Source organism: Zonotrichia albicollis, chromosome 9, assembly GCF_047830755.1.
Source record: "Zonotrichia albicollis isolate bZonAlb1 chromosome 9, bZonAlb1.hap1, whole genome shotgun sequence".
In the NCBI taxonomy this organism is placed as follows: Eukaryota; Metazoa; Chordata; class Aves; order Passeriformes; family Passerellidae; genus Zonotrichia; species Zonotrichia albicollis.
The window spans coordinates 23,133,423-23,161,273 of NC_133827.1; the positions used below are offsets into that span (position 1 = coordinate 23,133,423).

A 27,851-nucleotide genomic window follows, 5' to 3' on the forward strand; every position below is an offset into this window, starting at 1 on the left:
CTGGCAGGTGTTGGTAGATGTTGGTGTGTTGTTTGAAGTGCCCGCTAGCACAGCTGGTACCCAGCTCTGTTTACTCTCGCTGGCGTTCATCTGCTCGTTCCCAGGTTCCTTGCCCAGCAAGCTGCCCATGGACACTCGGAATGCTCCTCACCGTGCTGGGGGGCTCTGGCCCTGGGGCTGCAGCACAAAAACGTGATCAGCAGTGCTGGGCAAGGCCTCCTGAGTGACGGGGGGACTCGAGAGAGTCCTCAGCCCTGGTACTTGTGCAGGTCCAAGCTGGTGCTGCTGCTTCCCCCCGAGCTCGGACCGGTGCCTGCCCGTGTCCCCTCGGAGGAGAGCAGGAGTCGGCCGCAGCTCAGTTGGGTGCAGCAGGGGGTTAATGAACACTCAGCCTGTGAGGGAAAAGGCAGACTGTCCCATTCTCATGTAAATTAATTTGCCGGAGCCGCAGGCAGTGCTTGGCTGTCACAGATCACAAGCACAGAGAATGCCAAGGCTGAAGCTGGCCGCGGTATTTTCACTGTTTCTGTGAGGAACTACTGCCCGCACTTTACCACTGCCTTTAGCCCCGTGTTCTCCGTGCCAATCTGCTGTCCTGCCCTTCAGCCCAGTCCAGCAGCTGTGGTCTTGCAGCACAGGACCCCCAGGGACGCTGCTGTCCCCCCTGGGGGCCAGCGCAGAGGCCAAGCTGCTGCAGCTGCTGCCGGGGCTCGGCTCCAGAGCGGGGAGCTCCGGGCAGGGAGGATGGGTCCCCCTGGGCTCCCTGTCCTCTGCAGCCCCTGGGGCAGCACAGCAGGCACGGGAGGCTGGATTGGTTTGTTGTCGAGCTGCAGGAGCCTTATGCTCACAAGCCACCACTTGTTCTTTGGATCAGCTCCCTCAGTAATTCCGGGAGATGGCTGAGGAGTGGTTTTGACAAGATGCCACTGATTGCTTTCTCTCCATCTAAAATGGTTTGGGCTTTGAGCCTCCCTTGGGTTTTACTTTGTGCTGAGATGTTTGTAACCTTCCCTGCTGGTAGCTGAGAGCAAGTGTTATTTCTGTCTAGATAGCCCATCGAAGATGTAGGTGAGGAAGAGCTGCTTTCCCCCTCTGCCTTGGAATCGCATGTCTCTGTCACAGGTAAGATCTGCACAGGTTTTATTTGCTGGGGTGAAGAGAATGCAGGGAAGGTTTCCTTGCTCCTGCTGCCTCTGGGAAGGCTCTGCACAGATGGTGTGAGAAGAGTCATTTCAATGACGTACCCCTGCCTTTATTGAACAAGTGCCCCACCCCGCAGCAATCACAGGCACTGTTTGTGTAGTGGGAAATGGCCCTTCCCGAGGAGACAGAAGGCTTTAACACTGTCACGGTTGTGTTCAAAGACGTGTTGTTATCCAGATGCAAACTGCTGACTTGCCCGGGCGTGTTTCCCTGGGTTACTCTGTCATCTCCTCCAGCCAAATCTCTCCTGTAATCTCCTGTAACACTGGCAAGCCATTAACAATAATGCATAACCACAGGGTAAAGAGCTTACCAAGAGAACTTTCTTATTAGAATATACTAGAATTCATTATGTATACCATGCGTGACAAAATATGTTATTCTTAAAAATTAGTTGACTAAAGTGAAGTGCTGCGGTTGACTTTTAAGGAGATCCAAATGGCCCAGCCATCAAAGGTATGTAGCAGTAACCCAGTAAAAAATTAAAGCAAAACCAAGAATGGGCTGCTAGTACTTGGATTTGGTTGATAAAAATAGCTTGTAAACATTAAAAGTGCTTACATCCATAAATCTTTTACTATTCAGTAAACAACAGTGTATCTCCATTTTTTTTTTCTCAAGACCAGGGCATTTCTCTAAGGAAATGGATACATCTTCCCAAAAATACCCAGTCAAAAAGCGAGTGAAAATTCATCCCAACACAGTAACAGTGAAATACACCTCTCATTATCCCCAGCCAGGAGAAGAGGGATGTGAGGATGTTAATGAAGATACTGGAGTATTTATGGAGGATAATCCTAAGAGAAGATTGCTGAGTGATGGGAAAAAGAGAGAAAACACTTTTTTTGGTACAATAGACACCAAGCCAGCACAACTGCCAAAACCTGATGAGGCTGGAGAATCCCAGCAGTTTCCTGAAGGAAATGTACTGCAGTCCAGGAAAACGTGGGCAGTCCTTTTTGGGTCTGCCGTGGCTCATGGCTGTGTGGCTCTGATCACAAGGTTAATTTCTGACCGTTCCAAGGTGCCATCTCTGGAGCTGATTTTCATCCGCTCGGTGCTGCAGGTGCTGTCCCTCATTGCTGTGTGCTACCACCACGAGCCTCCCTTCGGCCCCAAAGGCTACAGGCTCCGGCTCTTCCTCTATGGGGTCTGCAACGTCATCTCCATCACCTGTGCCTACACCTCCTTCTCCATAGTGCCCCCCAGCAATGGGACCATCATGTGGAGGGCCACCACCACGGTGTTCAGTGCCATTCTGGCTTTTCTACTCATAGATGAAGGAATGGCTTATATAGACGTGCTCACTGTCATGGGCAGTGTGTGCGGGGTGTGTCTGGTCATGATCCCCAACATTGTTAAGGAGGAAAACTCTTTGCTGAGCACCTGGAAAGAAGCTTTTGGCTATACCATGACTGTCATGGCTGGTCTGACCACTGCCCTCTCCATGATAATCTACAGGTCCATCAAAGACAACATCAGCATGTGGACAGCGCTGTTCACTTTCAGCTGGACGGGAACAGTGTGGGGAGTGTCCACCATGTTCCTGCTCCAGGAGCCAATCGTCCCACTGGATGGGGAAACCTGGAGCTATCTCCTTGCCATCTGCCTGTGCTCCACTGCAGCCTTCCTGGGCGTCTACCATGCCCTGGGCAAGTTCCACCCCGCTCTGGTGAGCACTGTGCAGCACCTGGAGATCGTCATTGCCATGGTCCTGCAGCTGCTCGTGCTGCACAGCTTCCCAGGTACTTGTGATCTAGTCGGGGCAATGCTTATTTTGGTGAGTGTTTTTTTCCTTGCGTGTTATAAGCTTTCCTGGAAGGAATTAAGGCGGCAAGATTATCAGGAAATTGTGGATTTGCCCAGTAAATGAATGTCTGTTTTCAATGTCTCATTCTGGCTGTGACCATGTGGAAGTGACTCCTTTCAATTCCTGTGTCCAAGCCTGGTGGCCAGGCCTTCTCTCTACCATTTCAGTTCTCAGCTGATGTAGCAATGTTGGTATTTCCAGGCTCCTGTGCTAGGTGGATTTGTTCTGCTGCACACAACCATTCTGTCATACCCAGAAGAGTAGCACAGGCTGGCCCACTGAAATGTGGGCCAAGCTCTTCTTGACCTTCTTTGGATAAAGCAATACAGAGGGACTCAAAAGTGACTCTCATTCATGCGTGCTGTGGTAGCAGGAAGATGAGCAGCAAAACCATTAAAACAGTCAAACCAAATTGTCATTTACTCTGTAATGCTTCTTAAGCTTTGGCTGTCATATTCTAAATGGAGCAATGCTGAATTTTTGTGGCTAAAACTTGCATTTCCTGTGTGTATAAAGAAGTCAGTAAAGCTTTTTGTGCTTTGTGGCTACATTTCTGGCTGAAACAATTCAGGAAGCCCTCATGTCCCGTGGGGGAAAGTGAGCCTCAAAAGCTGAATTTCCAGTTGTGTCACAGCTGTGACAGGTCCCCAGGAACTGTAAGGTCCACAACAGATTAAAGATTTAGCCCTGAAGCAGACCAAAATCCCTTCTATGGAACCATATTTTCTAAAGGAGGTTTTGAGTATTATCCGAGGGTGTATAAAAAATGGAGAAATAAAAGAATGCATTTGAGATGGAGACGTGAGCAGCATGGTAGTAATGACCAGTCTGGAAGCATCAGTGACAGCCACTTAGGGTGCTTGGGTCCAAAAACTTCAGGAAGACATCAGATTCACCAAGAGCCCCAGGGTTCTATGAGCCCCAATATTATTCCTGGCCATTCTAATGTGTGGCTCTAAAGAGAAAGGCCAGCACCTGTGTCCATGGGCTCTGTGCCAACCAGGCCCTGCAGACACCTCCCACTCCAGCTGCTTATGCCTGTGTTCTGTCCCATGAGCATTTTCTTAGGGAAAAGGCACCACTCAGGTGGCTCCAGCCAGTCCAGCTTCCCCCACAGAAAATACATTTTACTTGTGAAAAGAAGCAGCAATTACTTTTATTCCTATGAATACTTAGGGAGATCAAGTTCCCTGACATCAGCCAGCCCGGATGGCAACGCTCCTGATTCATGTGACACTTGTGTCCTCCAGTGCTGGTGATGCCAGGGACCCCCTGGGCCATGCAGGCGTCCCTCAGGTGCTGGCACAGTCACAGCTGCCCCGAGAACCGTTTCCTTGAGGAGCAGGTGGAGCTGGCAACAGGAGCTCTGCACCTTGTAGGGAGGACAGAAGAAAAGGGGAGCAGGTAAAACAAAGCAGTGCTGGGAAAGCTCTGCCCAGCCAGAAATCCCTTTGACAGCTTAGGGCAGAGCAGTTCCCAGCCCAGAATCCTGCTGTGCTTCTATCAACTCCTCATTTCACTCTGGGGCAGACGGTCTTTCTTCCTCGGGCTGCTCAGACAGCAGGAAAGCTTCCTTTGTGGAAAGCAACCAGGTCATGAGGCTCCTCCATCCATGACTTCCATGCCTGTCCCTCTGCAGGGACTCAAGCTCTGAGGCTCAGCTGTGCCAACACACACATGTGCAGGCACCCAGCTAGGTACATCTGGCCAACCAGGGGTATTGGACAACAGGACTCTGCAAAATCCTCCACTGTGCAGCAGGGCTGAGTCTTGCCCCAGCCCCAAAGCAGCCAAGGCCCCTCCTCAGAAGCTCCCCCTGCCACCCCTGAGGCTGGCACAAGCAGCTCACACCCAGGGGCCCACCCCAAGAACCTGAGTGGTGTCTCTGAAGCAATTCAGGGCTCTATGGGGCTTGGTCCCGCTCCAGCTGCTCCACAGCCTGCACGAGGTCCTGCACAGCCCTGTCCACGTCTGCCCGGGTGGTGCCGCGCCCCACGCTCAGCCGCAGCGCGTTCTGCGCCACCTCGGGGGGAACCCCACAGCTCAGCAGCACTGGGGAGGGCCTGCAACACAGCCAGGGCCAGCAGGTTGGACTGGAAGGCTGAGGATGCCCCACACATCAGCAGGGAGCCTCACCCAGGCACAGAAGGAATCACATTTGCAGACACGCTCCAGGTAGCTATCCCTGCACAGCCCCCTGTTTGCTTTCCAGGGGCACCCAATCCCACCAGGATTGTTGCCCTAAGGGGGATCTGGCTCTTCTAAGAAGAGCCTGTTCCAGGTCCCTGTGGGTTAGCAGCTCTGCCACATCCAGAGGGCATTGCTCTAGACCAAAAGCACCCACAGTCCCCATATCCCCTAAAGGAGCCATCTAGACACCCAAGCAGGGCTGGAGCAGGTGAGCCAGGCACACAAAGACACAAGGCAGGCTCTCTTCTGGTAGTGCCAGGAGTTAAAAAGCTGGATAACCACAGCTGGGAGGGACAAACTCCTTCCAAGCTGCAATCCAGCATTCCAGCTGTGTCTCCTGCAAGAATCCCCTTCACAGCCCTTCAGCTCCTCTGGAAGGAGGAGCTCTGTACCCTATTTATTCCAGGTGATGCTGCCCAAGCCACCCACTGTCCCTTTCCCTGTCCTGTTTCCATCCCTCCCAAGTCCTGTCCTCTGGGAAGACACCCAGGAGCTAGAAAAGCCGTGTGCTCACCGATCCCCCTTGTCAGAGTGGCAGGCAGCCCCGACGCTGGCGAGGAGCACCTTGCAGTGAGCCAGCACCCTCCGTCCTGCAGCACAACACAAGCACAGCTCTCCCAGTGCCAAGGCTCCCTCCAGGGCTACTCCTGCCTCACCTCCCTGCCTGAGCCACGCCAAGTGCCCCCCAGCCTCAGCCACAGGTGTGTGAGGGGCAGGTGCTTGGCTCTGTGTAACAATCATGGGACAGCAGCAGGGTAAGAGCTACCTTGAAGGCCTGGGCCCAGGATGGAGAAATTACAGGTGTTGCAGAGTCGCTTGGAGCCCTTAAAGTGACTGTTGAAGCGAATCCTCTGCTTCCCAAAGGACGCCTGGAGAAATCAGAGGGCTGTGAACCTCTCTGGGTTTCCAAGCAGCTCTGTCCTTATGAGGAGGTGGGCAGGGACAGAGGGACATATCCACCCTGCCCCAGGCCCCACACCCTGCAGCCTGAGACTGTGGGGAGGGACCAGATGTGCTCACCTCCAGCGTGGCCTCCAGGTAATCCCGGACATCCCGCATATGAGCCTCATAGGCCTCCCAGTTCTTGTTCACTAACTCTGCAGCCTGAGAACACACAGACAGGTTCCACCAGTGACCTTTGGACACCTCCCCTGTGCATGGTCCCTGGGATGTGAGCCCAGCCTGGAACAACCTCTGCAGTGCCAGGTCCCCTGTGCCCCCTCTCAGTGCCCTGTGCCCTGGGAGCTGGGTGACTGTCAGGGCTGCAAACCCTCAGCAAGCATGCCAAAGCCACCTCCTTCAACTGACACCAGAAAGCCCCACCACCTTTCCCAGCTCACCCTCCCTCCCACATACTCCAAGTTTGTCCCTTCTGATGACCAGGGAACACAAGTGGCTGTCTCTGTGCTGACTCTGCACCACTCACCCTTGACCATCCCAACTGACCTGGCCAAGGCCGGCAATCATCGGGGTGTTCTCAGTGCTGGAAGGGAACAGAGACCAGTGAGTTATTTCTCCTGAACAGAAACTCAACCCTGAGACACAGACCGCCTCATGGGACCCCTCATTACTGGAAAGGGCTCCTGGGCACCTCTCTGAGGTGGTTCAGAAAAAGGCAGTTCCACCCAGTTACACCCTTGGCAAAGCCTGAGCCCCAGGGAGTTTCCATGCATGGATCCATTTCCCTGCTGTGCTGGGTTGCTTGCCTCAGGGCTGGCAGATGACACAGCTGCCAGCTCAGCTCAGACAAGGCAGCCCATGTGGCCTGGCCACCAGCCAGGGGCCCAGCTCTCCAGGTAACCACGTGGCCCCTTACCCTGGCCGGAAACTCCTCTCCTGTCCCCCTCCAAAGAGCATGGGGTGCAGCGGGGTGGCAGTGCCGGGGCTGCGGATGTACAGCGCTCCGATCCGTGGGCCATGGAACTGTGGGGACAGCCACGGTCACCCTGGGGACACTGACAGTGCTTCCTGCCAGCCTGCCCAAATCTGAGCACCCTCCAGTGCTGGCCCCTGCCCACTGCTCCCCATGCTCAGCCTCCTGCACCCCAGCCCAGACAGGTTCCACAGGAGTGAAGTCTGTCTGCAGAGCACCACCCAGCAGGAGAACTTTGGTGAGGTACTAAGCTGCGTGGGGCACCCAAAGTCCCCCTGGCAGCCCAGCAGAGCTGTCACACAGGATCAGCAGCTGGGCCCCAGGAGCAGGGCCACACCTTGTGTCCCACGATGGTCAGGTAGTCCACGCCCAGCTCCTGCACGTCCACGCGCCCCTTGCCAATCATCTGTGCTGCATCCGTGTGCACCAGGATCCGGGGCAGCCCCTGCGCCGCTCGGCGCCGGTTGAGGGCACAGACGCGCTGGCTCAGCTCTGCGACGGGCTGATGGCAGGGATGAGGGGCTGCATCCCTTCTGCTCCCCTCTGTCACCTCCTCTTTGTGAGGTATCTCTGCCCCATCCCCTCTCTGCCCACACTCACCATGATCACCCCGGTCTCGTTATTGGCCAGCATGAGGGACACCAGGCAGGTGTTTGGCTGGATGGCAGCCAGGACGTCGTCCACCTCTGCCTGTCCGCTCCGTGGGGACACAGGCACAAAGGTGGCTTCTGCAGGCCAGGAGACAAGCCCTGAGGCTGGCTGGGTAGGCTGTCAGCGCTCAGGGCTGCATGTGCCCCACTGAGCAGGGCAGGAGTGTGTGGGCAGCATAGGCACAGAGCAGGGAGGTGACACATCCAGCCCAGGGCAACATGAGCAACCACAGGGGGAAATGGTGCCCTTCTCCAGGGGGAGAAAGTGGAACATCACAGAGCATGCAGGATCTTGCCCTCCTCTGAGAACACCAGCAGAGACAAGTCCCCCATTCAAACCTCATCTGTGCCAGTGCCACTTACCTGCCAGGCCCTCCTTCCCCAGCTGCTCCAGCGGCAGGCGGATGGAGTCGTGCTCCACGCTCGATGTCACAATGTGTGGTATGCCCTGGCTGTTCCCTGTCCCACGCTGGCTGTCATGGAAGTGCCTGCAGGCAGTGTGGATCACCATGTTGTTTGCCTGAAGGAGGGAAGGAAGGGAAAATGGAAGCTCAGAAAGGGCACAGTGCCCTTCATCCCTACTCTCCTCATTGCTGCTCGCTGGAGAGGAGGTGGTGGGTAGGCATTCCCAGGAAGGGGGTTCCCCTGCTCCCACCTCTGTGCCCCCTGAGGTGAAGACAATGTCCTCGGGGCGGCCTCCCAGCATGTTGGCCAGGCTCTGCCGTGCGCTGCCGATGAGCTCCTTGGCCTTGCTGCCTGCAGGACCAGACCTAGCAGCTCCCGTGGGCTCCTGTCACCACAGGGGCCAGCCCGAGGAGGGAACATGGCCCATCCTGGTCCCTACCTGCAGGGTGGGAGCTGCTGGGGTTGCCCCAGGCCTGGCACATGGCATCCCATACGGCCTGGGACACCTCGGGGGCCAGAGGGGTGGTGGCATTGTAGTCCAGGTAGATCCTCCTGTAGGGGCAGGGGCAGATTAGGGTGCTGGGGGGCACAGGGGGAGCACAGGTCAGGGCAGGGCCTCACCCCTCCAATGAGTCACACTGCGCCTCCGCCGGCTCTGTCCCCGCGCCCATCACCGCTGTCACTGTGTCACTGTCAGTGTCACCGTCTGGCTGCCGTCACCAACCTGGCATCGAGGGTTACAGACACGGGGGACCTGCCCTGCCTGGGGCACCACAACACCCATCATCCTCCCTCTCGCCTGCCCCATAGCCAAGGCACCCACCAATCAGCTCCCTCCTGCCTGCCCCACAGCCAAGGCACCCACCAATCAGCTCACTGGCCGGGGCCCCCTCAGGGCACTGACCAATCAGTTGCCCCGCAGGAAGGGCTCCGTTACGGCGCTCCCCCGGCCGCGCCGCCCAATCCGCTGCCGCCCGCCCATTGGCGGGGCCCCGCGAGCGCACGCGGCTCCCGTTGCCCGCTGCGGGCGGTGCGCGAGCCCCTCGTCCCCCTTTCTACCCCCCCCGCACCGCGGCGAGTGTCACTCACACGCTGCTCACGCGCCGCCCGAGACGGAATGGGCGTGGCCCGCGAGCAGGGCGCATCCGGAGAGCGGGGGTGGGCGGTACTTCCGGGACGGACGCAAGGCCAGGGAGGGGCGGTGTTTCCCCTCGTCAAGATGGCGGCGGCACCGTCGGTGCGGTTTCCGCGCCGCGCCCCGCGCAGACTCCGCGCCGCGCTCCGCGCGATGCCGGTGAGTGCTGGGCGGGGGGGGCCGGGGCGAGAGGCGACGACCTGCGCGCGGGGCTGGGGCGGGCGGCGCCCGGGGCCCGCCGCGCCGTGACTCAGCGCCGCACGGCGGAGGCGGCCCCGCGTGCCGCGGCCGGTGCGGGGCCGAGCCGCGGGAGCTGCCCGGGGATGCGCCCGAGGCGGCCGTGCCTCGCGGCTGCGCGCCCCGGGGGGGTTGCGGCGGTGCTGGCCGCGCTCAGGGCCGGGGGGGAGCGGGCGGTTCGGGCGCTGTGGCGGGGTCAGGCGGGCGGAGCCGGGGCAGGGCACGGCCGGGCTGGCGCTGCGGCCCCGGCCTGCCTGCCTCGCTGTAATTGCCAAGGCGAAGTGCAAAACTCAATTAAAGCCGAATTCCCGCACGCAGACGCGCCGTATTAGGCTCTGGGAGCCGCTCCGAGGAGCGATAGGCTCGCGGAACAGGGGCTGGGATGGGCAGGGCTAACGCAGCCGTCCAACAGCGGCGGAGCGCCGCAAAGCCCCGCGTCCCATTGGCCTCAGCGCGGCTTACATCGGCTTGTTTCTGCTGCGTGGAAAAAACTGCCTCGTTTGACACATTCCTCTTTTTTCCTCCCGTCTTTCAGATTATGTCGTAACTACAGAACTACCGAGCAGTGATGGAATCACTGGACACCGAGGTGAGGGCACGGAAGACCCTGGGGACTGTGGAGTACGTGGAGTCATCGGGCTTTGCGCAGGGGGTGCTGCCCACCAAGAAGGATGTGGTGCAGAACATGCTGTACCTGCTGCAGCCCAAGAGGGCCGGCCAGGCCCAGCGCTCCAAGGAGGACGCGGCCCAGCTGCTCGCAGAGCACCTGCAGGAGCACTGGCTGGTCTGCAACCTGCACACCATCGCCACGCAGAACATAAAGAAACTCATCCTCAAAATGTACGAGGAGTTCACCCGATTGTACCAGACCAGGAAGCAGAGACAGAACCAGGCTTTTTCCGAGCGAGCCGACAGATTCAACGAGAGTTCGGAGAAGCTCTTTGACGTGTTTTGTACAGACACACAGTTGAGGGATAAACTGGAGGAGTACAGTGGGATAAAAATGACCAGCATCGAGTGGAAGTTTCTGGAAGATCAGAGGAACGAGAGAAAGATGTACTACGAAGATTTCACAGAGAAGCAGGAGCTGAAGATGATGGAGAGAAGGCAGAAGATACAGTGTCTGGAGCACTTCAGGAAGCTCGCCAGGGAAGAGAAGGAGAGCAGCAAGGCAAAGGAGATGAAGTACAAGGGCGAGGAGCAGTCGGATGAGGGCACAAGCGTGGACGAGCTGTACCCTGTGGAGGAGGAGAACGGCGGCGCCCCGGCCTTCTCGCTGCGGGGCCGGCGGAAGCGCCGCTGCACCGCCACTGCCGCCGGCACTGACCTGCCCCTGGAGGGCGAGCACATACGGATGAGCATCCGCAGGGTCAGGCCTGGCTTCTACGAGACTGTGGAAAAGGTGAAAAACTGCTAGCGCCCGCCGCTGAGAGCGGGCAGAGCTGCTGGAGTACAAGGTGGCAATGCACACGTTAGGCAAGTTTGAAATCCCACCATTCATTGGAAGTGATTGTTGTAGATCCTCAAGCCAGAGCTCAGGAACATGCTGCCTCCAGGGAAGAGGGCTGGGATGGTGACAATGACAGCAAGGACTAAACCATATGGATTTGGAAGGATGAGCTGTCAGCAGCCAGCGATGCCAAGGCTCAGATGCAGAGGATGATCCAAGGTTACGTAGCACGTAAGCCTCTTCTTCCAAGGTCCTGTCTGCATCCGTGGGGTTTGGAAGTCTCTCAACATTTCTGAGCCAGCGGTGGCCTAACAGCGTGAATCAGGACACGGATTTACTGCAGGGTGGTAACTTGGACTTGTTGCTGACAGAAAATCCCTGTGCTGAAGAGCCCTGGCTGCAGTGGGGGTGAAAGATGCTTGGTTTCCTGCAGGAGCTGGCGTTTCTGCCAGGAAGGAAGTGGGTTTGCAGTGTGTGTCACCAGCCCCGGAGAGGCATGCTGTGCTTTTGGAAAGGGACTGCTCTCCTGCTTGAGGAGCAGGCAGAGAGCAGAAGACAGTGGAGTGCTTTGGCTGTTAAAGCATTGGTGATTCTGAATGTTTTATTCTAGATTCTATTTTACCAACGTTTCCTTGATCAGGATAAACCTTCCCGTAACTGGATGAGTTTCATCATGAAGTCCCTAATCTAGGATCTGGGGTGTGAATCCTAAATGAAGTGGTAATGTTTTATCTTTGGGGGGAGGGGGTTAACATAGGAGAAAATGCAAATTGCATTATTTAGTTTTAAGATGAGAGTAATTTTATAAACTGTTATACTGCCTTTATAGGACATAGGGAAGAATAAGCCTTCCCAGGTGTAGCTGTGGTGTTCACAGCAGCAGGCACCGACATCTGGGCTTGCTCTTCCACCCCCGAGGTGGTGTCTGTAGACCAGCAGGGGGGAAATGGTAGTTTTCCACCCGGAGGTTGTTTGAACAAAGCGTGACCCTCTTGCCCACGTACATCCTGAGCAGTGACTATCTGTGACATTTTAGTTAAGAGTTGCTTTACTGGTTTTTAAATGTGAGAGACTTGAACTTCCAGTGAAACCCAGTGCTGGAGATCTCTCTGGCGAGATGCCCAAACCTTGCCAGACCACACTGAAAATGGAAAACCCCCAAGTCTCTATTTGTCCACAAAAGATCTGTGGTAGAAAGAGCGCAAACTTGCCTGGTTTTAAAATTTACCTTCCAGTGTGAATGTTGGTTTCCCCACTCCAGTATCTCAGCTTTTCCCCGTTTCTTTCCTCTCCGTCCTGCACATCATTTACTGATGTTAACTCGTGCTCTTTCATTCTTTGGCTTTTGCTCCCTTTAACAATAAATGCATGTACGAATAATTTTGACAGTTCATTTACTTTTGATGAATCAGTCCTCGGACTGCTTTGAAGTCCTGTGCCAAAGGAGGAATGAAACACGGAGCAGCTGCTGGTTCCCTGGGACACGGCGGCCTGGCCAGGCTGCCCAGGCAGGCTCCAGCCTCGGCCACCTGGCACAGATCTGTCTGGCTGTGAGCTGTGTGTCCCTTCTCAGGGACCGTGCTCCTTACAAGGGTCCTTGCTCTGTGTCTCTGACAAGCTCTCCATGGTAACTCGCTCCAAAGTATTTAGTGCCCGCCGCGTGCTCTGCACCACTCGTAGTTTCACAGGTTTGGTAGCAGCACCCTTGAGCCTCCGCTGCCTGAGGCTTCGCAGCCTCCCTCCATCTCCTCTCTCTGACATGCTTCACTGACCTCCCCATGCAAATTATGTCACGTTTAAACTATTTGCCTTCCAGCCCAGAGGTGCTGGATTGAGCCTCTCACTGGGTCTCTACACCAGCAGCTCTGTTTCAGCAGGGAATATAGCCAAGCTCGGACCTCGCCAAAGTAGGAGTTTTTTAATAACTGCTGTAAGTCCCCTTTTTATTACAGATATAGCTGACAGTATAAATGCTTGTGTGTAAAGCAAATCCATTTGGGTTGGCTCGGATATGGAACACAGCTGTATAGTGCTTTATGATTTTCAGGGATTCAGGGAAATTAAGGTTGTCAAATTTGACTTCCTGTCTACCACAGGGAATTACATTTCATTCAGATGCCCCACACTCAGCCTGCTGGTCTCAGTTGAACTGACGTGTCTGACAGAAAGTCAAGCCGCAGGTGTCAGCATTCTGCTGTCTTCCTTGTTATCTATTTAGTGATTAATCACCTTCAGCGTTTCAAAATAGGACAAAAAAAAATCTGACCAACTTCTAGGCTGTGATTCTTTTCACGACATCCTGTACAGGCTGAGCAGAGTTTATCACATTAAAATCATATTTGGGTTTTTTTTAAACTGGGTTTGACTGTGGATAGAGCCAAAGCCTGGCTCTGTTTCTGCTGCAACAGGGGGAAAATTTCTAAATCATGTATTCTGGTATTCTGATTACTCTTCTTTGGGACCATGGTGCCTTTTTAATCAGGACAGTAAATCTTGTCCCAGGATTCTGTACTTTTGTACGTTAACAGTTGTTGACTTTCCTTTTTGGTGTGTCCCAAATAAATTAATATAACAGAACTCTGGGCTTTTGTTTCTTCTTTCTAAAGGGGGAGGAAAGAGGAAACTGAAGCGAAAGTAAATGTTCTCTGCTTCAGCTCTCCTTCCCAGGCCCTTGCAGGAGCAGCTGGGATGCATGCAGGAGGAGCTGCTCCTGTGCAGACCGTGTGGGGCGGTGGTAGGGAAGCTGCCAGAAATGGGAATCTGGCACAGGGTCCCACTTGGAGCCCTTTTTTTCAAAGATACTGGAATCTGGAGCATCTGAAGGTAAGGGGAGAGGAATAAAATGTCTGCACATGGTTGCAGTGTTTCATGAGGACTCTGTGTGCCTCAGGCATGGTGGGATTGGAATCACAGACAAAGGTGGGGCCTCCTTGCCTTCCTGGTGTGATCCCATGCATGAGTGTTCCACTGCTGCCTGTTCTCTCCTGACTGTGGTTCAGGGATGTTGTTTGAGATGAGTGAGGAGCACTTGTGTCCAAGAGAGACACACAGAGATGATTTGCACCACGGGACTTCAGCAAGGAAGGGAAATTGGAAAGGAGGAAGTGATGGAAGGGGCATGTTTGCATCAATGGATTTTGCAGGAGGAAATCAAAGTGCATCCCAGGGGCTACAAATACTTGTGCTGGATGATGAGTCACTGATTTTACTGGGTATTTGGGGAGAAACATTGTAATCCTTCACCCCTTGAGTCCTGGTGTCTACAAGGGGGAGCAACAGAAAGGAGGGGGCATCCTGAAAGCCCTGCACCCCAGCCTGGGGCCCTGACAGCCAGGCAGGGCACATGCCTGCTCCAGGCAATAAATGCCTTTTTGCAGCCTTTACAAGTTCCTTAGAGCTGCCCAGGCCGGCCAGAGTGAGGCTGTACAGAAACACCCTCCTGATTTCCCAGCATGGATGTGCCTCTCCTGGCCACTGCTCTGCGTCCCCTCCCTCTCGGAAAGGGGAAGGAACACAAAAAACACAACCCAGAATGCAAATCATGGCACTACTGAGTGGGCTGGATGTGGAAAACAACGTCTGTGACTCAGCACAGAAAGAGTCACAAAGCTGGAATTTAAAACAAGTCCAAGCTGAACTCTGTGGGCATATGGCTCATGGAGTGTTGGGCAGTGCCTCCCCAGGAGGGAGCTGGGTGGGCAGGGGGACGTGCCAGACAGTTTAACACAGGCTGACAGTGATAAATTGTGGCACTGCAGGTGCGATACTGGGAAAAAGTGATTCTGGGAAGAATGGGGCAGACCTGTGAGGCTGTGTCACAGCTGTGCTTGTGCTCAGTGCCAGTGGCCAGGCTTGGGCACAGCTCCAGGAGGGGAGATGAACCTCCTGAGCCACCTGACATCCACGTTTGTTCCCCTGGGGGGATGCATGGCACACTGGTGGTGAAGCCATCCCCACTGTGGCAGAGCTGGGCACAGAAATCGTGGTGTGGGGCACAGGAACCCAGCATGACACCTGCCCTACCCCCAGCCTCTGGTTCTCACTGGCTCCACGCGAAAAATCCCCCTGAATGCTGAAAGGAGCTGCAGGGCGAGCCTTTCCAAGGGCAACCACATTAATTTATTAACCAGACACGTGCAAGGGTATTTCCTGCTCTCACCAAGGGTGCTGTCTTGTTATTCTTCCTGAGTTTCTTGACAACAGATGCTTCCTCCTGGCACAGCTTTGGAGCCAGCAGATACTGCTCCATTCTTTTAAGACATAGCAATGAAAGTTCCTGATTCTCCTTGTGCTGCCAGCAGTGTCCCCTCTTGCACAGTGCTCTGGTCCTGCTCAGGTCTGGGTTTGCTCCAGGGCCTGGGGACAGCTGTGCACAGCCACAGCCCCCCTGGCACAGCCTGCTGGGCAGCCCACACACACCTCCAGAGGGAGGGACGCTAGAAATTGATCCTGGGGAAATCCAGGATTTGGATCTGGGAGTTGGGCTAGGAGCTGTTGAGCTTTCACTTTTCCAGCTACCTGGTACAGAGCAGCCAGGCCCCCAGACTTGGCTATGCCAGATGCTTTCAAGAAGCCAGCTTTTCCCTGGCTCCAGGCTTTTTGCAGTTCCATACCCTCAGTTTTGGGAAGTGGTATTGGCAGAGCTGTGGGCTGCACCTGCCCAGGTATTCCCTGCGTGTACTCGTGGCACTGCCATGGCTCTGGCAAGACATTTGCTTGTTCAGCATCCTCAGTTGTACCCCAACACACATTTTGTGGAGTTTCTTTGTATGTCAGCACTTCCTGCTGCCCCACAGAAGCTGCTTGCAGGAGACCAATTTGCTGAATTGGTCCAGTCTCCAGCAGCATTTTACATCTTTTTGCAGGCAAACATACTCCTAAATCACTCACATCTTGGCTCCTCTGTCTGTGGAATGCATTCATTATGTGAGCACCCAGACAGTTCCTCCTGCAGTATTTCTATCTTGAGACATACCACATTGTCTATGAGAGATGCTGGGAAGGGAAGTGGGCAGTGTGGGGGCAGGACACACTCTAAGACACCCTGACTCTCTTGTTGCTGTCACACCCCCAGCTGCTGGGCTCTTACTTCCCACATGCTCCTGCAGCCGAGTTTCTGGATGAGAGAAGCAGCTACTGCGGAAAGTCCAGAAATTTTGGGAGACGCCTGGGTGACTGCAGATATGAGAGAGGTGGGGGTCCCTCGCCAGGACCTCACTGACCCCTGTCCCTGCTCCCCCCGGGGCGTTCCCCGCGGGTTTGGGACCCCACGCCGGCTGCTGCCGCCCGGAGCTGGGGAGGTGCCGGACCTCGAGCCCGGGGCTGGGCAGTGGGGACAAGCTGAACCCCGTGTTTCCTTTTCATGTCCCCGGAGCTGGGGACAAGCCCAGCGCCGCCGCCCGCCGGAGGGACAGGCTCAGGTTACGGCCTCGTACAGAAATGACTGGGGCTGCGGGACTCCGGTGAGGTTTCTGGTGCCGGGCCGGGGTGTATTAAAGGGAAGTGAGTGCACGGGTGGCTGAGGGCTCCGGCAGTCCCCGGCCATGGCGGGCCCGGGCAGCGACGGGGACCTGCGGCGCCTGCTGAAGCTGCACCGCACCGAGATCGCCATGGCCGTGGACGACGTCTTCCCACTGCTGCATGGCCTGGCTGACCACGATGTCGTCCCTGACCACATCTTCAAGGTGAGGCTGCGGGGCTGGCCGGGCCGCTCACGCTGTGGGGGCCGCAGGGCATCCCTGGCCGTGCTGTGCCCGGCAGGAGACGCTGAGCCGGGCGGAGCGGGAGGGCTCCCACCGCGCTTTCCACGCGCTGCTCACCTGGCTGCTGGGCCGCGACACCGCCGCCCTCCGGGACTTTTGGGCCGTCCTCTTCAAGGACTACAACCTGGAGCGCTACTCCCGGCTCCGGCCTCTCCGCGGCGCCTTCCCCAGAGGTAGTGGGGGTCAGCTGGGACGGGCACCCCCGGGGGCTGACAGCGGGCAGGGGTGACAGCCGGGGTGCTGGTGCCTCTCCCAGTCCCCGTTATTCTTGCAGAGGTGGAGCTGGGGCGGCAGCGCCGTGGAAGGCGTCTCTCCCCGAGCCCCACAGCACCGGCCCCACATAGACCCCAAGGCAAGAGGAAAGCCCCTGAGGAGCGGGACAAGGCCCGGGCGGCACAGGCCGCTCCACGGCACAGTGCCAGTCCTGGTATGGACACCCAGAGCAGGATGGAGATGGGGCAGGGTGCTGCCCCCGAGGTATTGTGGTGTGCCTCCTGACGCCCATCCTCACAATGCTGCAGGGCCCCTGGTGAAGGCAAAGACTGTGAAGAAGCCGGAGGGCACAGATACCCCCCGCACCTCTCGTGCCAGTGGTGAGTGCCGAAAGCCCCAGGGCAGCTTCTGCCTGTGTGCCCTGTCTGCCCACAGCCCTGGGCAGGGGGCTACCCACCCCACTGAACCATCTCCTGCCCGCAGCTCTCCAGGCAGTGGCTGCCTCGGTGCAGAGAGCGGTGGCTGTGGCAGGTGGTGAGGTGCCCGTCAGCCGTGGGGCCATCGAGGGCATCCTCATTAAACACGTGCTGGACCCAAGTAAGTACAGCCCAGCCCAGCCCAGCCACCTCCTGCCCACTTTAGTCCCCAAATTCAGGAGCCACCCTCAGGCAGGACGAGGTGGGAAAGGAGCTGGAGCTGCCTCTGGCCTCTCTTGCAGACAGCTCCAAGATGGGCAGCAGAGCTGGTGACAAGCCATATACCCCAACTGCCTGCGAGGAGCCAGAGGCCAGGAGCAGAAGCCACAGCCTGAAGCCTCCCGCCCAGCCCAAGGCATGCCAAAGTGTACAGACACCCCCCTCATGTTTTCACCCCATCTTGTGCAGCTGCCAAAGCTGTGGCAGGGGGTTGTTCCTGCATGGCATAATAGCCATGGCCTGGGGGTGTCCCCCAGTGCAAGCAGTGCCTCTCAAAACCCCTTCTTGTCTCGCCAACAGAACAGGGAACCACAATTGCACCCCCAGGGCCAGCTGCAAGCAGCCACTGTCTACAGCCAGGACCCTGCGCCCCACCAGGTGAGCCCTCGATGTGACACCTGGTGCAGCCCCAGGAGGAACTGTTGGGGTTCCCCTGGCATGTTCATTTGCCTTGGCCATGAAAAGAAAACACAGGGTTCAGCTCCTGGGGGTTCACCACATTACAACCCCCAAGAAACAGGCAATCTTACCACCCTGAAAGGATTGGTATGTTTGGTGCAGGGTGGGTGATGCAGGGGGAGAGGGCAAGGGCGGTGAAATACCTGGCCACAGCCATGGATTCAGCCCGTGAGGGTGGCAGTGACCCCTGCCCACTCCCCCGGGGACAGGAGAATGAGGATGAGTGTGCAGCATGCGGTGACGGTGGTGAGCTCATCTGCTGTGACGGCTGCCCCAGGGCCTTTCACCTTGCCTGCCTGGTGCCCCCGCTGCCCCACGTCCCCAGGTGAGTCCCAGGCACGCAGCGATGCCAGTGCTCCCTGCCGTCCCTCACTGCTCTGCTCGCACTGCGCAGCGGGACGTGGCGCTGTGGCTCCTGCGTGGAGAACGTGACTGAACCAGGCCAGCTGCTGGAGGCAGACCTGCCTGTGGAGAGACCCCCCGAGACCCTGGGGGAGGCGGCGCAGGACACCCAGCAAGGTGGAGCGGAGGGGAGTGTCTGCAGCCGCTGCTGCACCCGGATCCCCACTCCCCACCACTGTCCTGCTCCCAGTGGGGACTCGAGGTGAGTTCCCCATCATGCCCCACATGCCAGTTCCTCCCTGGAGGGTTCTGCCCTGACGGTCTGTGTCACCTCTGATGTCTAGGGGGATACAGCTGTGCATGTCCTGCATGGGCACCCTGGACACAGGCGGTCTAGGAACCACTGCAGCAGCTGGAGACCAACTGCTTCCAGCAGCCAAGGTCAGCACCAGGAGCGGGGTGGGAGAGGAAAATTGGAGCTTAAGGGAAGAAGGAAGGTGGAGGTGGGTCAGGCACGCTGAGGGACAGGCTGACACAACATGGAGGCAATTTAGTGAAGCTGCACTGGGGGAGCAAGAGCTGGGGCCACACCAGCTGAGGGACTGAACATGGACAGCAATCCTCACCAAAAGGTGAACAGGCTGAGGGTGGCAAGAGAGCTGACAGGACATCTCTCCATGCACAGGCAGAGGATGGAGCCCTTGGCAGTGACCCTGTGCTGAGCCGGGAGGAGCTTGACGCGCTGCTAGGGGAGGTAAGACTGCGTGACACCAACAGGCAGACCCCATGCAAAGGGGACCATGTCTCTGGTGTGGCCCACAGGGGGTCATGGGCACATGGGTCAGGCAGCATGTGCCTGGACAGGGGAAAGGATGTGGGATGGAAAGAGAAAATGAACACCGGGGGCTATCCCACAGAGCACGTGGGATGGGATCTTGCAGTGGGCATTCCAGACCATGGCACGGCCGCTGGCAGAAACACAGGGGCTCCTTGCCTAGTGCAGACACCAAGCAGCACAATCCACATGGCAACCAATGAGAAAGAAAGCTCGGAGACACACGTAAAACAAGATGAATGCAGGCATAATGATAGCAAAAAGAAGTCACAGAATACAACACTGACCGTCAACAGGACAACCGAAAATGGCACAAACAGAGCAAAATGGCAGGCTACACCCACTGACACTCAGCAGAGAACAAGCGCACTGAAAATGTACATAAAATACAGGCCAGAGCAAAAAAAATTCAATGACTTGAAAATAATATATTTAGAGGAAGGCTCAAAAAATCCTATTCCTTCATAAAAAAAGAAACAGAAGAAAAAGATACAAAAATAAACCAAATACAAAAGAAAGGACGCCTGGAGACAAATAAATGAAATGTTACCACAGATAAGCAAAACACCGCAGGCTACCGCGCGCCCCCCAAGGCCACAAGCCGCACCCCAAAAGCACACCTGCCCCCTCCCTGCAGGCCCTGGCCTCGGCTGCCCAGGCAAAACGAGAGACCGCCCGGGCACCAAAGGCGCCAAAAGAGATGCCTACAGCACCCGGTATTCCCAGGCGGTCTCCCATCCAAGTACTAACCGGGCCCGACCCTGCTTAGCTTCCGAGATCAGACGAGATCGGGCGTTCTCAGGGTGGTATGGCCGTAGGCACCCACCGGCCCCTCCGCAGCGCTCTCGAGCACCCGGCACCGGCCTCCCGGCACACGCCGACGCGCCGCACCGGGCACCACCGCCACCTCTCCGCCACACAGGCCCCCGCCGGACCCTGCACACGCCGCCCGGGCCACCCCGCGCCCCCCAAGGCCACAAGCCGCTCCCCAAAAGCACACCTGCCCCCTCCCTGCAGGCCCTGGCCTCGGCTGCCCAGGCAAAACGAGAGACCGCCCGGGCACCAAAGGCGCCAAAAGAGATGCCTACAGCACCCGGTATTCCCAGGCGGTCTCCCATCCAAGTACTAACCGGGCCCGACCCTGCTTAGCTTCCGAGATCAGACGAGATCGGGCGTTCTCAGGGTGGTATGGCCGTAGGCACCCACCGGCCCCTCCGCAGCGCTCTCGAGCACCCGGCACCGGCCTCCCGGCACACGCCGACGCCGCACCGGGCACCACCGCCACCTCTCCGCCACACAGGCCCACGCCGGACCCTGCACACGCCGCCCGGGGCCACCCCGCGCCCCCCAAGGCCACAAGCCGCACCCCAAAAGCACACCTGCCCCCTCCCTGCAGGCCCTGGCCTCGGCTGCCCAGGCAAAACGAGAGACCGCCCGGGCACCAAAGGCGCCAAAAGAGATGCCTACAGCACCCGGTATTCCCAGGCGGTCTCCCATCCAAGTATCCAAGTACTAACCGGGCCCGACCCTGCTTAGCTTCCGAGATCAGACGAGATCGGGCGTTCTCAGGGTGGTATGGCCGTAGGCACCCACCGGCCCCTCCGCAGCGCTCTCGAGCACCCGGCACCGGCCTCCCGGCACACGCCGACGCCGCACCGGGCACCACCGCCACCTCTCCGCCACACAGGCCCCCGCCGGACCCTGCACACGCCGCCCGGGCCACCCCGCGCCCCCCAAGGCCACAAGCCGCACCCCAAAAGCACACCTGCCCCCTCCCTGCAGGCCCTGGCCTCGGCTGCCCAGGCAAAACGAGAGACCGCCCGGGCACCAAAGGCGCCAAAAGAGATGCCTACAGCACCCGGTATTCCCAGGCGGTCTCCCATCCAAGTACTAACCGGGCCCGACCCTGCTTAGCTTCCGAGATCAGACGAGATCGGGCGTTCTCAGGGTGGTATGGCCGTAGGCACCCACCGGCCCCTCCGCAGCGCTCTCGAGCACCCGGCACCGGCCTCCCGGCACACGCCGACGCCGCACCGGGCACCACCGCCACCTCTCCGCCACACAGGCCCACGCCGGACCCTGCACACACGCCGCCCGGGCCACCCCGCGCCCCCCAAGGCCACAAGCCGCACCCCAAAAGCACACCTGCCCCCTCCCTGCAGGCCCTGGCCTCGGCTGCCCAGGCAAAACGAGAGACCGCCCGGGCACCAAAGGCGCCAAAAGAGATGCCTACAGCACCCGGTATTCCCAGGCGGTCTCCCATCCAAGTACTAACCGGGCCCGACCCTGCTTAGCTTCCGAGATCAGACGAGATCGGGCGTTCTCAGGGTGGTATGGCCGTAGGCACCCACCGGCCCCTCCGCAGCGCTCTCGAGCACCCGGCACCGGCCTCCCGGCACACGCCGACGCCGCACCGGGCACCACCGCCACCTCTCCGCCACACAGGCCCACCCCGCGCCCCCCAAGGCCACAAGCCGCACCCCAAAAGCACACCTGCCCCCTCCCTGCAGGCCCTGGCCTCGGCTGCCCAGGCAAAACGAGAGACCGCCCGGGCACCAAAGGCGCCAAAAGAGATGCCTACAGCACCCGGTATTCCCAGGCGGTCTCCCATCCAAGTACTAACCGGGCCCGACCCTGCTTAGCTTCCGAGATCAGACGAGATCGGGCGTTCTCAGGGTGGTATGGCCGTAGGCACCCACCGGCCCCTCCGCAGCGCTCTCGAGCACCCGGCACCGGCCTCCCGGCACACGCCGACGCCGCACCGGGCACCACCGCCACCTCTCCGCCACACAGGCCCCCGCCGGACCCTGCACACGCCGCCCGGGCCACCCCGCGCCCCCCAAGGCCACAAGCCGCTCCCCAAAAGCACACCTGCCCCCTCCCTGCAGGCCCTGGCCTCGGCTGCCCAGGCAAAACGAGAGACCGCCCGGGCACCAAAGGCGCCAAAAGAGATGCCTACAGCACCCGGTATTCCCAGGCGGTCTCCCATCCAAGTACTAACCGGGCCCGACCCTGCTTAGCTTCCGAGATCAGACGAGATCGGGCGTTCTCAGGGTGGTATGGCCGTAGGCACCCACCGGCCCCTCCGCAGCGCTCTCGAGCACCCGGCACCGGCCTCCCGGCACACGCCGACGCTGCACCGGGCACCACCGCCACCTCTCCGCCACACAGGCCCCCGCCGGACCCTGCACACGCCGCCCGGGCCACCCCGCGCCCCCCCAAGGCCACAAGCCGCACCCCAAAAGCACACCTGCCCCCTCCCTGCAGGCCCTGGCCTCCGCTGCCCAGGCAAAACGAGAGACCGCCCGGGCACCAAAGGCGCCAAAAGAGATGCCTACAGCACCCGGTATTCCCAGGCGGTCTCCCATCCAAGTACTAACCGGGCCCGACCCTGCTTAGCTTCCGAGATCAGACGAGATCGGGCGTTCTCAGGGTGGTATGGCCGTAGGCACCCACCGGCCCCTCCGCAGCGCTCTCGAGCACCCGGCACCGGCCTCCCGGCACACGCCGACGCCGCACCGGGCACCACCGCCACCTCTCCGCCACACAGGCCCACGCCGGACCCTGCACACGCCGCCCGGGCCACCCCGCGCCCCCCAAGGCCACAAGCCGCACCCCAAAAGCACACCTGCCCCCTCCCTGCAGGCCCTGGCCTCGGCTGCCCAGGCAAAACGAGAGACCGCCCGGGCACCAAAGGCGCCAAAAGAGATGCCTACAGCACCCGGTATTCCCAGGCGGTCTCCCATCCAAGTATCCAAGTACTAACCGGGCCCGACCCTGCTTAGCTTCCGAGATCAGACGAGATCGGGCGTTCTCAGGGTGGTATGGCCGTAGGCACCCACCGGCCCCCTCCGCAGCGCTCTCGAGCACCCGGCACCGGCCTCCCGGCACACGCCGACGCCGCACCGGGCACCACCGCCACCTCTCCGCCACACAGGCCCCCGCCGGACCCTGCACACGCCGCCCGGGCCACCCCGCGCCCCCCAAGGCCACAAGCCGCACCCCAAAAGCACACCTGCCCCCTCCCTGCAGGCCCTGGCCTCGGCTGCCCAGGCAAAACGAGAGACCGCCCGGGCACCAAAGGCGCCAAAAGAGATGCCTACAGCACCCGGTATTCCCAGGCGGTCTCCCATCCAAGTACTAACCGGGCCCGACCCTGCTTAGCTTCCGAGATCAGACGAGATCGGGCGTTCTCAGGGTGGTATGGCCGTAGGCACCCACCGGCCCCTCCGCAGCGCTCTCGAGCACCCGGCACCGGCCTCCCGGCACACGCCGACGCCGCACCGGGCACCACCGCCACCTCTCCGCCACACAGGCCCACGCCGGACCCTGCACACGCCGCCCGGGCCACCCCGCGCCCCCCAAGGCCACAAGCCGCACCCCAAAAGCACACCTGCCCCCTCCCTGCAGGCCCTGGCCTCGGCTGCCCAGGCAAAACGAGAGACCGCCCGGGCACCAAAGGCGCCAAAAGAGATGCCTACAGCACCCGGTATTCCCAGGCGGTCTCCCATCCAAGTACTAACCGGGCCCGACCCTGCTTAGCTTCCGAGATCAGACGAGATCGGGCGTTCTCAGGGTGGTATGGCCGTAGGCACCCACCGGCCCCTCCGCAGCGCTCTCGAGCACACCGGCACCGGCCTCCCGGCACACGCCGACGCCGCACCGGGCACCACCGCCACCTCTCCGCCACACAGGCCCACCCCGCGCCCCCCAAGGCCACAAGCCGCACCCCAAAAGCACACCTGCCCCCTCCCTGCAGGCCCTGGCCTCGGCTGCCCAGGCAAAACGAGAGACCGCCCGGGCACCAAAGGCGCCAAAAGAGATGCCTACAGCACCCGGTATTCCCAGGCGGTCTCCCATCCAAGTACTAACCGGGCCCGACCCTGCTTAGCTTCCGAGATCAGACGAGATCGGGCGTTCTCAGGGTGGTATGGCCGTAGGCACCCACCGGCCCCTCCGCAGCGCTCTCGAGCACCCGGCACCGGCCTCCCGGCACACGCCGACGCCGCACCGGGCACCACCGCCACCTCTCCGCCACACAGGCCCACCCCGCGCCCCCCAAGGCCACAAGCCGCACCCCAAAAGCACACCTGCCCCCTCCCTGCAGGCCCTGGCCTCGGCTGCCCAGGCAAAACGAGAGACCGCCCGGGCACCAAAGGCGCCAAAAGAGATGCCTACAGCACCCGGTATTCCCAGGCGGTCTCCCATCCAAGTACTAACCGGGCCCGACCCTGCTTAGCTTCCGAGATCAGACGAGATCGGGCGTTCTCAGGGTGGTATGGCCGTAGGCACCCACCGGCCCCTCCGCAGCGCTCTCGAGCACCCGGCACCGGCCTCCCGGCACACGCCGACGCCGCACCGGGCACCACCGCCACCTCTCCGCCACACAGGCCCACCCCGCGCCCCCCAAGGCCACAAGCCGCACCCCAAAAGCACACCTGCCCCCTCCCTGCAGGCCCTGGCCTCGGCTGCCCAGGCAAAACGAGAGACCGCCCGGGCACCAAAGGCGCCAAAAGAGATGCCTACAGCACCCGGTATTCCCAGGCGGTCTCCCATCCAAGTACTAACCGGGCCCGACCCTGCTTAGCTTCCGAGATCAGACGAGATCGGGCGTTCTCAGGGTGGTATGGCCGTAGGCACCCACCGGCCCCTCCGCAGCGCTCTCGAGCACCCGGCACCGGCCTCCCGGCACACGCCGACGCCGCACCGGGCACCACCGCCACCTCTCCGCCACACAGGCCCCCGCCGGACCCTGCACACGCCGCCCGGGCCACCCCGCGCCCCCCAAGGCCACAAGCCGCTCCCCAAAAGCACACCTGCCCCCTCCCTGCAGGCCCTGGCCTCGGCTGCCCAGGCAAAACGAGAGACCGCCCGGGCACCAAAGGCGCCAAAAGAGATGCCTACAGCACCCGGTATTCCCAGGCGGTCTCCCATCCAAGTACTAACCGGGCCCGACCCTGCTTAGCTTCCGAGATCAGACGAGATCGGGCGTTCTCAGGGTGGTATGGCCGTAGGCACCCACCGGCCCCTCCGCAGCGCTCTCGAGCACCCGGCACCGGCCTCCCGGCACACGCCGACGCCGCACCGGGCACCACCGCCACCTCTCCGCCACACAGGCCCCCGCCGGACCCTGCACACGCCGCCCGGGCCACCCCGCGCCCCCCAAGGCCACAAGCCGCACCCCAAAAGCACACCTGCCCCCCTCCCTGCAGGCCCTGGCCTCCGCTGCCCAGGCAAAACGAGAGACCGCCCGGGCACCAAAGGCGCCAAAAGAGATGCCTACAGCACCCGGTATTCCCAGGCGGTCTCCCATCCAAGTACTAACCGGGCCCGACCCTGCTTAGCTTCCGAGATCAGACGAGATCGGGCGTTCTCAGGGTGGTATGGCCGTAGGCACCCACCGGCCCCTCCGCAGCGCTCTCGAGCACCCGGCACCGGCCTCCCGGCACACGCCGACGCCGCACCGGGCACCACCGCCACCTCTCCGCCACACAGGCCCACGCCGGACCCTGCACACGCCGCCCGGGCCACCCCGCGCCCCCCCAAGGCCACAAGCCGCACCCCAAAAGCACACCTGCCCCCTCCCTGCAGGCCCTGGCCTCGGCTGCCCAGGCAAAACGAGAGACCGCCCGGGCACCAAAGGCGCCAAAAGAGATGCCTACAGCACCCGGTATTCCCAGGCGGTCTCCCATCCAAGTATCCAAGTACTAACCGGGCCCGACCCTGCTTAGCTTCCGAGATCAGACGAGATCGGGCGTTCTCAGGGTGGTATGGCCGTAGGCACCCACCGGCCCCTCCGCAGCGCTCTCGAGCACCCGGCACCGGCCTCCCGGCACACCGCCGACGCCGCACCGGGCACCACCGCCACCTCTCCGCCACACAGGCCCCCGCCGGACCCTGCACACGCCGCCCGGGCCACCCCGCGCCCCCCAAGGCCACAAGCCGCACCCCAAAAGCACACCTGCCCCCCTCCCTGCAGGCCCTGGCCTCGGCTGCCCAGGCAAAACGAGAGACCGCCCGGGCACCAAAGGCGCCAAAAGAGATGCCTACAGCACCCGGTATTCCCAGGCGGTCTCCCATCCAAGTACTAACCGGGCCCGACCCTGCTTAGCTTCCGAGATCAGACGAGATCGGGCGTTCTCAGGGTGGTATGGCCGTAGGCACCCACCGGCCCCTCCGCAGCGCTCTCGAGCACCCGGCACCGGCCTCCCGGCACACGCCGACGCCGCACCGGGCACCACCGCCACCTCTCCGCCACACAGGCCCACGCCGGACCCTGCACACGCCGCCCGGGCCACCCCGCGCCCCCCAAGGCCACAAGCCGCACCCCAAAAGCACACCTGCCCCCTCCCTGCAGGCCCTGGCCTCGGCTGCCCAGGCAAAACGAGAGACCGCCCGGGCACCAAAGGCGCCAAAAGAGATGCCTACAGCACCCGGTATTCCCAGGCGGTCTCCCATCCAAGTACTAACCGGGCCCGACCCTGCTTAGCTTCCGAGATCAGACGAGATCGGGCGTTCTCAGGGTGGTATGGCCGTAGGCACCCACCGGCCCCTCCGCAGCGCTCTCGAGCACCCGGCACCGGCCTCCCGGCACACGCCGACGCCGCACCGGGCACCACCCGCCACCTCTCCGCCACACAGGCCCACCCCGCGCCCCCCAAGGCCACAAGCCGCACCCCAAAAGCACACCTGCCCCCTCCCTGCAGGCCCTGGCCTCGGCTGCCCAGGCAAAACGAGAGACCGCCCGGGCACCAAAGGCGCCAAAAGAGATGCCTACAGCACCCGGTATTCCCAGGCGGTCTCCCATCCAAGTACTAACCGGGCCCGACCCTGCTTAGCTTCCGAGATCAGACGAGATCGGGCGTTCTCAGGGTGGTATGGCCGTAGGCACCCACCGGCCCCTCCGCAGCGCTCTCGAGCACCCGGCACCGGCCTCCCGGCACACGCCGACGCCGCACCGGGCACCACCGCCACCTCTCCGCCACACAGGCCCACCCCGCGCCCCCCAAGGCCACAAGCCGCACCCCAAAAGCACACCTGCCCCCTCCCTGCAGGCCCTGGCCTCGGCTGCCCAGGCAAAACGAGAGACCGCCCGGGCACCAAAGGCGCCAAAAGAGATGCCTACAGCACCCGGTATTCCCAGGCGGTCTCCCATCCAAGTACTAACCGGGGCCCGACCCTGCTTAGCTTCCGAGATCAGACGAGATCGGGCGTTCTCAGGGTGGTATGGCCGTAGGCACCCACCGGCCCCTCCGCAGCGCTCTCGAGCACCCGGCACCGGCCTCCCGGCACACGCCGACGCCGCACCGGGCACCACCGCCACCTCTCCGCCACACAGGCCCACGCCGGACCCCTGCACACGCCGCCCGGGCCACCCCGCGCCCCCCAAGGCCACAAGCCGCACCCCAAAAGCACACCTGCCCCCTCCCTGCAGGCCCCTGGCCTCGGCTGCCCAGGCAAAACGAGAGACCGCCCGGGCACCAAAGGCGCCAAAAGAGATGCCTACAGCACCCGGTATTCCCAGGCGGTCTCCCATCCAAGTATCCAAGTACTAACCGGGCCCGACCCTGCTTAGCTTCCGAGATCAGACGA

At 60.4% G+C, this 27,851-nt stretch overlaps 4 protein-coding genes, 18 non-coding genes and 3 pseudogenes across 29 annotated transcripts; 3 read left to right on the forward strand and 22 right to left on the reverse strand.

Annotated features, from left to right (window-relative positions):
* Positions 1-1,846: 1,846 nt before the first annotated feature.
* Positions 1,847-3,540, forward strand: SLC35G2 (solute carrier family 35 member G2). Its single transcript, XM_005489575.4, has one exon. The coding sequence runs from the start codon at positions 1,847-1,849 to the stop codon at positions 3,074-3,076; it is 1,230 nt and encodes a 409-aa protein (XP_005489632.1). The 3' UTR covers positions 3,077-3,540.
* SCLY (selenocysteine lyase) lies at positions 2,175-9,359 on the reverse strand. 8 transcript variants are annotated; one of them, XM_074546972.1, is made up of 14 exons: positions 9,221-9,359; positions 8,753-8,855; positions 8,571-8,683; positions 8,382-8,482; positions 8,090-8,246; positions 7,677-7,804; positions 7,414-7,578; positions 7,020-7,126; positions 6,650-6,686; positions 6,224-6,307; positions 5,970-6,072; positions 5,718-5,793; positions 4,886-5,076; positions 2,175-4,385 (listed from the first exon to the last, which is right to left on the reverse strand). In XM_074546972.1, exons 2-13 carry the CDS (start codon positions 8,800-8,802, stop codon positions 4,917-4,919), a joined length of 1,281 nt encoding a protein of 426 aa, XP_074403073.1. In that variant the 5' UTR covers positions 8,803-8,855; positions 9,221-9,359; the 3' UTR covers positions 2,175-4,385; positions 4,886-4,916. The 8 variants fall into 8 exon arrangements, with proteins under 8 accessions (XP_074403073.1, XP_014124316.2, XP_074403076.1 ...); XM_014268841.3 differs by having other exon boundaries at positions 8,753-8,894; positions 9,221-9,334; XM_074546975.1 differs by lacking the exon at positions 9,221-9,359 and adding an exon at positions 8,997-9,181.
* LOC102063251 (uncharacterized) lies at positions 9,284-13,530 on the forward strand. Its single transcript, XM_005489577.4, has 2 exons — positions 9,284-9,425; positions 10,039-13,530. Exon 2 carries the CDS (start codon positions 10,072-10,074, stop codon positions 10,918-10,920), a length of 849 nt encoding a protein of 282 aa, XP_005489634.1. The 5' UTR covers positions 9,284-9,425; positions 10,039-10,071; the 3' UTR covers positions 10,921-13,530.
* A 1,900-nt stretch (positions 13,531-15,430) lies between these two features.
* Positions 15,431-19,846, forward strand: AIRE (autoimmune regulator). The gene is given in 11 exon segments (XM_074546984.1): positions 15,431-16,637; positions 16,714-16,888; positions 16,972-17,142; positions 17,237-17,308; positions 17,412-17,525; positions 17,647-17,765; positions 17,768-18,001; positions 18,292-18,407; positions 18,477-18,686; positions 18,769-18,865; positions 19,110-19,846. Coding segments are annotated over 11 exon segments (2,067 nt in total). The 5' UTR covers positions 15,431-16,496; the 3' UTR covers positions 19,728-19,846.
* A 114-nt stretch (positions 19,847-19,960) lies between these two features.
* Positions 19,961-20,079, reverse strand: LOC141730323 (5S ribosomal RNA). The gene has a single exon (XR_012581794.1). It is a non-coding gene; the product is annotated as a 5S ribosomal RNA (ribosomal RNA).
* Positions 20,080-20,340: 261 nt separating this feature from the next.
* On the reverse strand, positions 20,341-20,459 carry LOC141730334 (5S ribosomal RNA). The gene has a single exon (XR_012581805.1). It is a non-coding gene; the product is annotated as a 5S ribosomal RNA (ribosomal RNA).
* Positions 20,460-20,719: 260 nt separating this feature from the next.
* On the reverse strand, positions 20,720-20,846 carry LOC141730311 (5S ribosomal RNA; annotated as a pseudogene).
* A 259-nt stretch (positions 20,847-21,105) lies between these two features.
* Positions 21,106-21,224, reverse strand: LOC141730345 (5S ribosomal RNA). The gene has a single exon (XR_012581816.1). It is a non-coding gene; the product is annotated as a 5S ribosomal RNA (ribosomal RNA).
* A 261-nt stretch (positions 21,225-21,485) lies between these two features.
* LOC141730356 (5S ribosomal RNA) lies at positions 21,486-21,604 on the reverse strand. The gene has a single exon (XR_012581827.1). It is a non-coding gene; the product is annotated as a 5S ribosomal RNA (ribosomal RNA).
* Positions 21,605-21,833: 229 nt separating this feature from the next.
* Positions 21,834-21,952, reverse strand: LOC141730265 (5S ribosomal RNA). The gene has a single exon (XR_012581739.1). It is a non-coding gene; the product is annotated as a 5S ribosomal RNA (ribosomal RNA).
* A 259-nt stretch (positions 21,953-22,211) lies between these two features.
* On the reverse strand, positions 22,212-22,330 carry LOC141730276 (5S ribosomal RNA). The gene has a single exon (XR_012581750.1). It is a non-coding gene; the product is annotated as a 5S ribosomal RNA (ribosomal RNA).
* A 260-nt stretch (positions 22,331-22,590) lies between these two features.
* Positions 22,591-22,709, reverse strand: LOC141730287 (5S ribosomal RNA). Its single transcript, XR_012581762.1, has one exon. It is a non-coding gene; the product is annotated as a 5S ribosomal RNA (ribosomal RNA).
* A 259-nt stretch (positions 22,710-22,968) lies between these two features.
* LOC141730312 (5S ribosomal RNA) lies at positions 22,969-23,095 on the reverse strand (annotated as a pseudogene).
* A 260-nt stretch (positions 23,096-23,355) lies between these two features.
* On the reverse strand, positions 23,356-23,474 carry LOC141730298 (5S ribosomal RNA). The gene has a single exon (XR_012581774.1). It is a non-coding gene; the product is annotated as a 5S ribosomal RNA (ribosomal RNA).
* Positions 23,475-23,733: 259 nt separating this feature from the next.
* On the reverse strand, positions 23,734-23,852 carry LOC141730310 (5S ribosomal RNA). The gene has a single exon (XR_012581786.1). It is a non-coding gene; the product is annotated as a 5S ribosomal RNA (ribosomal RNA).
* A 230-nt stretch (positions 23,853-24,082) lies between these two features.
* Positions 24,083-24,201, reverse strand: LOC141730317 (5S ribosomal RNA). The gene has a single exon (XR_012581788.1). It is a non-coding gene; the product is annotated as a 5S ribosomal RNA (ribosomal RNA).
* A 229-nt stretch (positions 24,202-24,430) lies between these two features.
* On the reverse strand, positions 24,431-24,549 carry LOC141730319 (5S ribosomal RNA). Its single transcript, XR_012581790.1, has one exon. It is a non-coding gene; the product is annotated as a 5S ribosomal RNA (ribosomal RNA).
* Positions 24,550-24,778: 229 nt separating this feature from the next.
* LOC141730320 (5S ribosomal RNA) lies at positions 24,779-24,897 on the reverse strand. The gene has a single exon (XR_012581791.1). It is a non-coding gene; the product is annotated as a 5S ribosomal RNA (ribosomal RNA).
* Positions 24,898-25,156: 259 nt separating this feature from the next.
* LOC141730321 (5S ribosomal RNA) lies at positions 25,157-25,275 on the reverse strand. Its single transcript, XR_012581792.1, has one exon. It is a non-coding gene; the product is annotated as a 5S ribosomal RNA (ribosomal RNA).
* Positions 25,276-25,535: 260 nt separating this feature from the next.
* On the reverse strand, positions 25,536-25,654 carry LOC141730322 (5S ribosomal RNA). Its single transcript, XR_012581793.1, has one exon. It is a non-coding gene; the product is annotated as a 5S ribosomal RNA (ribosomal RNA).
* Positions 25,655-25,914: 260 nt separating this feature from the next.
* Positions 25,915-26,041, reverse strand: LOC141730313 (5S ribosomal RNA; annotated as a pseudogene).
* A 261-nt stretch (positions 26,042-26,302) lies between these two features.
* Positions 26,303-26,421, reverse strand: LOC141730324 (5S ribosomal RNA). The gene has a single exon (XR_012581795.1). It is a non-coding gene; the product is annotated as a 5S ribosomal RNA (ribosomal RNA).
* Positions 26,422-26,680: 259 nt separating this feature from the next.
* Positions 26,681-26,799, reverse strand: LOC141730325 (5S ribosomal RNA). The gene has a single exon (XR_012581796.1). It is a non-coding gene; the product is annotated as a 5S ribosomal RNA (ribosomal RNA).
* Positions 26,800-27,029: 230 nt separating this feature from the next.
* On the reverse strand, positions 27,030-27,148 carry LOC141730326 (5S ribosomal RNA). Its single transcript, XR_012581797.1, has one exon. It is a non-coding gene; the product is annotated as a 5S ribosomal RNA (ribosomal RNA).
* A 229-nt stretch (positions 27,149-27,377) lies between these two features.
* LOC141730308 (5S ribosomal RNA) lies at positions 27,378-27,497 on the reverse strand. The gene has a single exon (XR_012581784.1). It is a non-coding gene; the product is annotated as a 5S ribosomal RNA (ribosomal RNA).
* Between the last annotated feature and the right edge of the window lie 354 nt (positions 27,498-27,851).

Coding starts and splice junctions, on each gene's coding strand:
- SLC35G2 (XM_005489575.4), top strand. CDS start 1,847: ATGGATACATCTTCCCAAAAATACCCAGTCAAAAAGCGAGTGAAAATT.
- SCLY (XM_074546972.1), bottom strand. CDS start 8,802: ATGGGCGCGGGGACAGAGCCGGCGGAGGCGCAGTGTGACTCATTGGAG. Junction 8,483..8,570: donor CAGCAGCTCCCACCCTGCAG/GTAGGGACCAGG, acceptor CTGGTCCTGCAG/GCAGCAAGGCCAAGGAGCTC. Junction 7,127..7,413: donor TGACCATCGTGGGACACAAG/GTGTGGCCCTGC, acceptor CTGTCCCCACAG/TTCCATGGCCCACGGATCGG.
- LOC102063251 (XM_005489577.4), top strand. CDS start 10,072: ATGGAATCACTGGACACCGAGGTGAGGGCACGGAAGACCCTGGGGACT.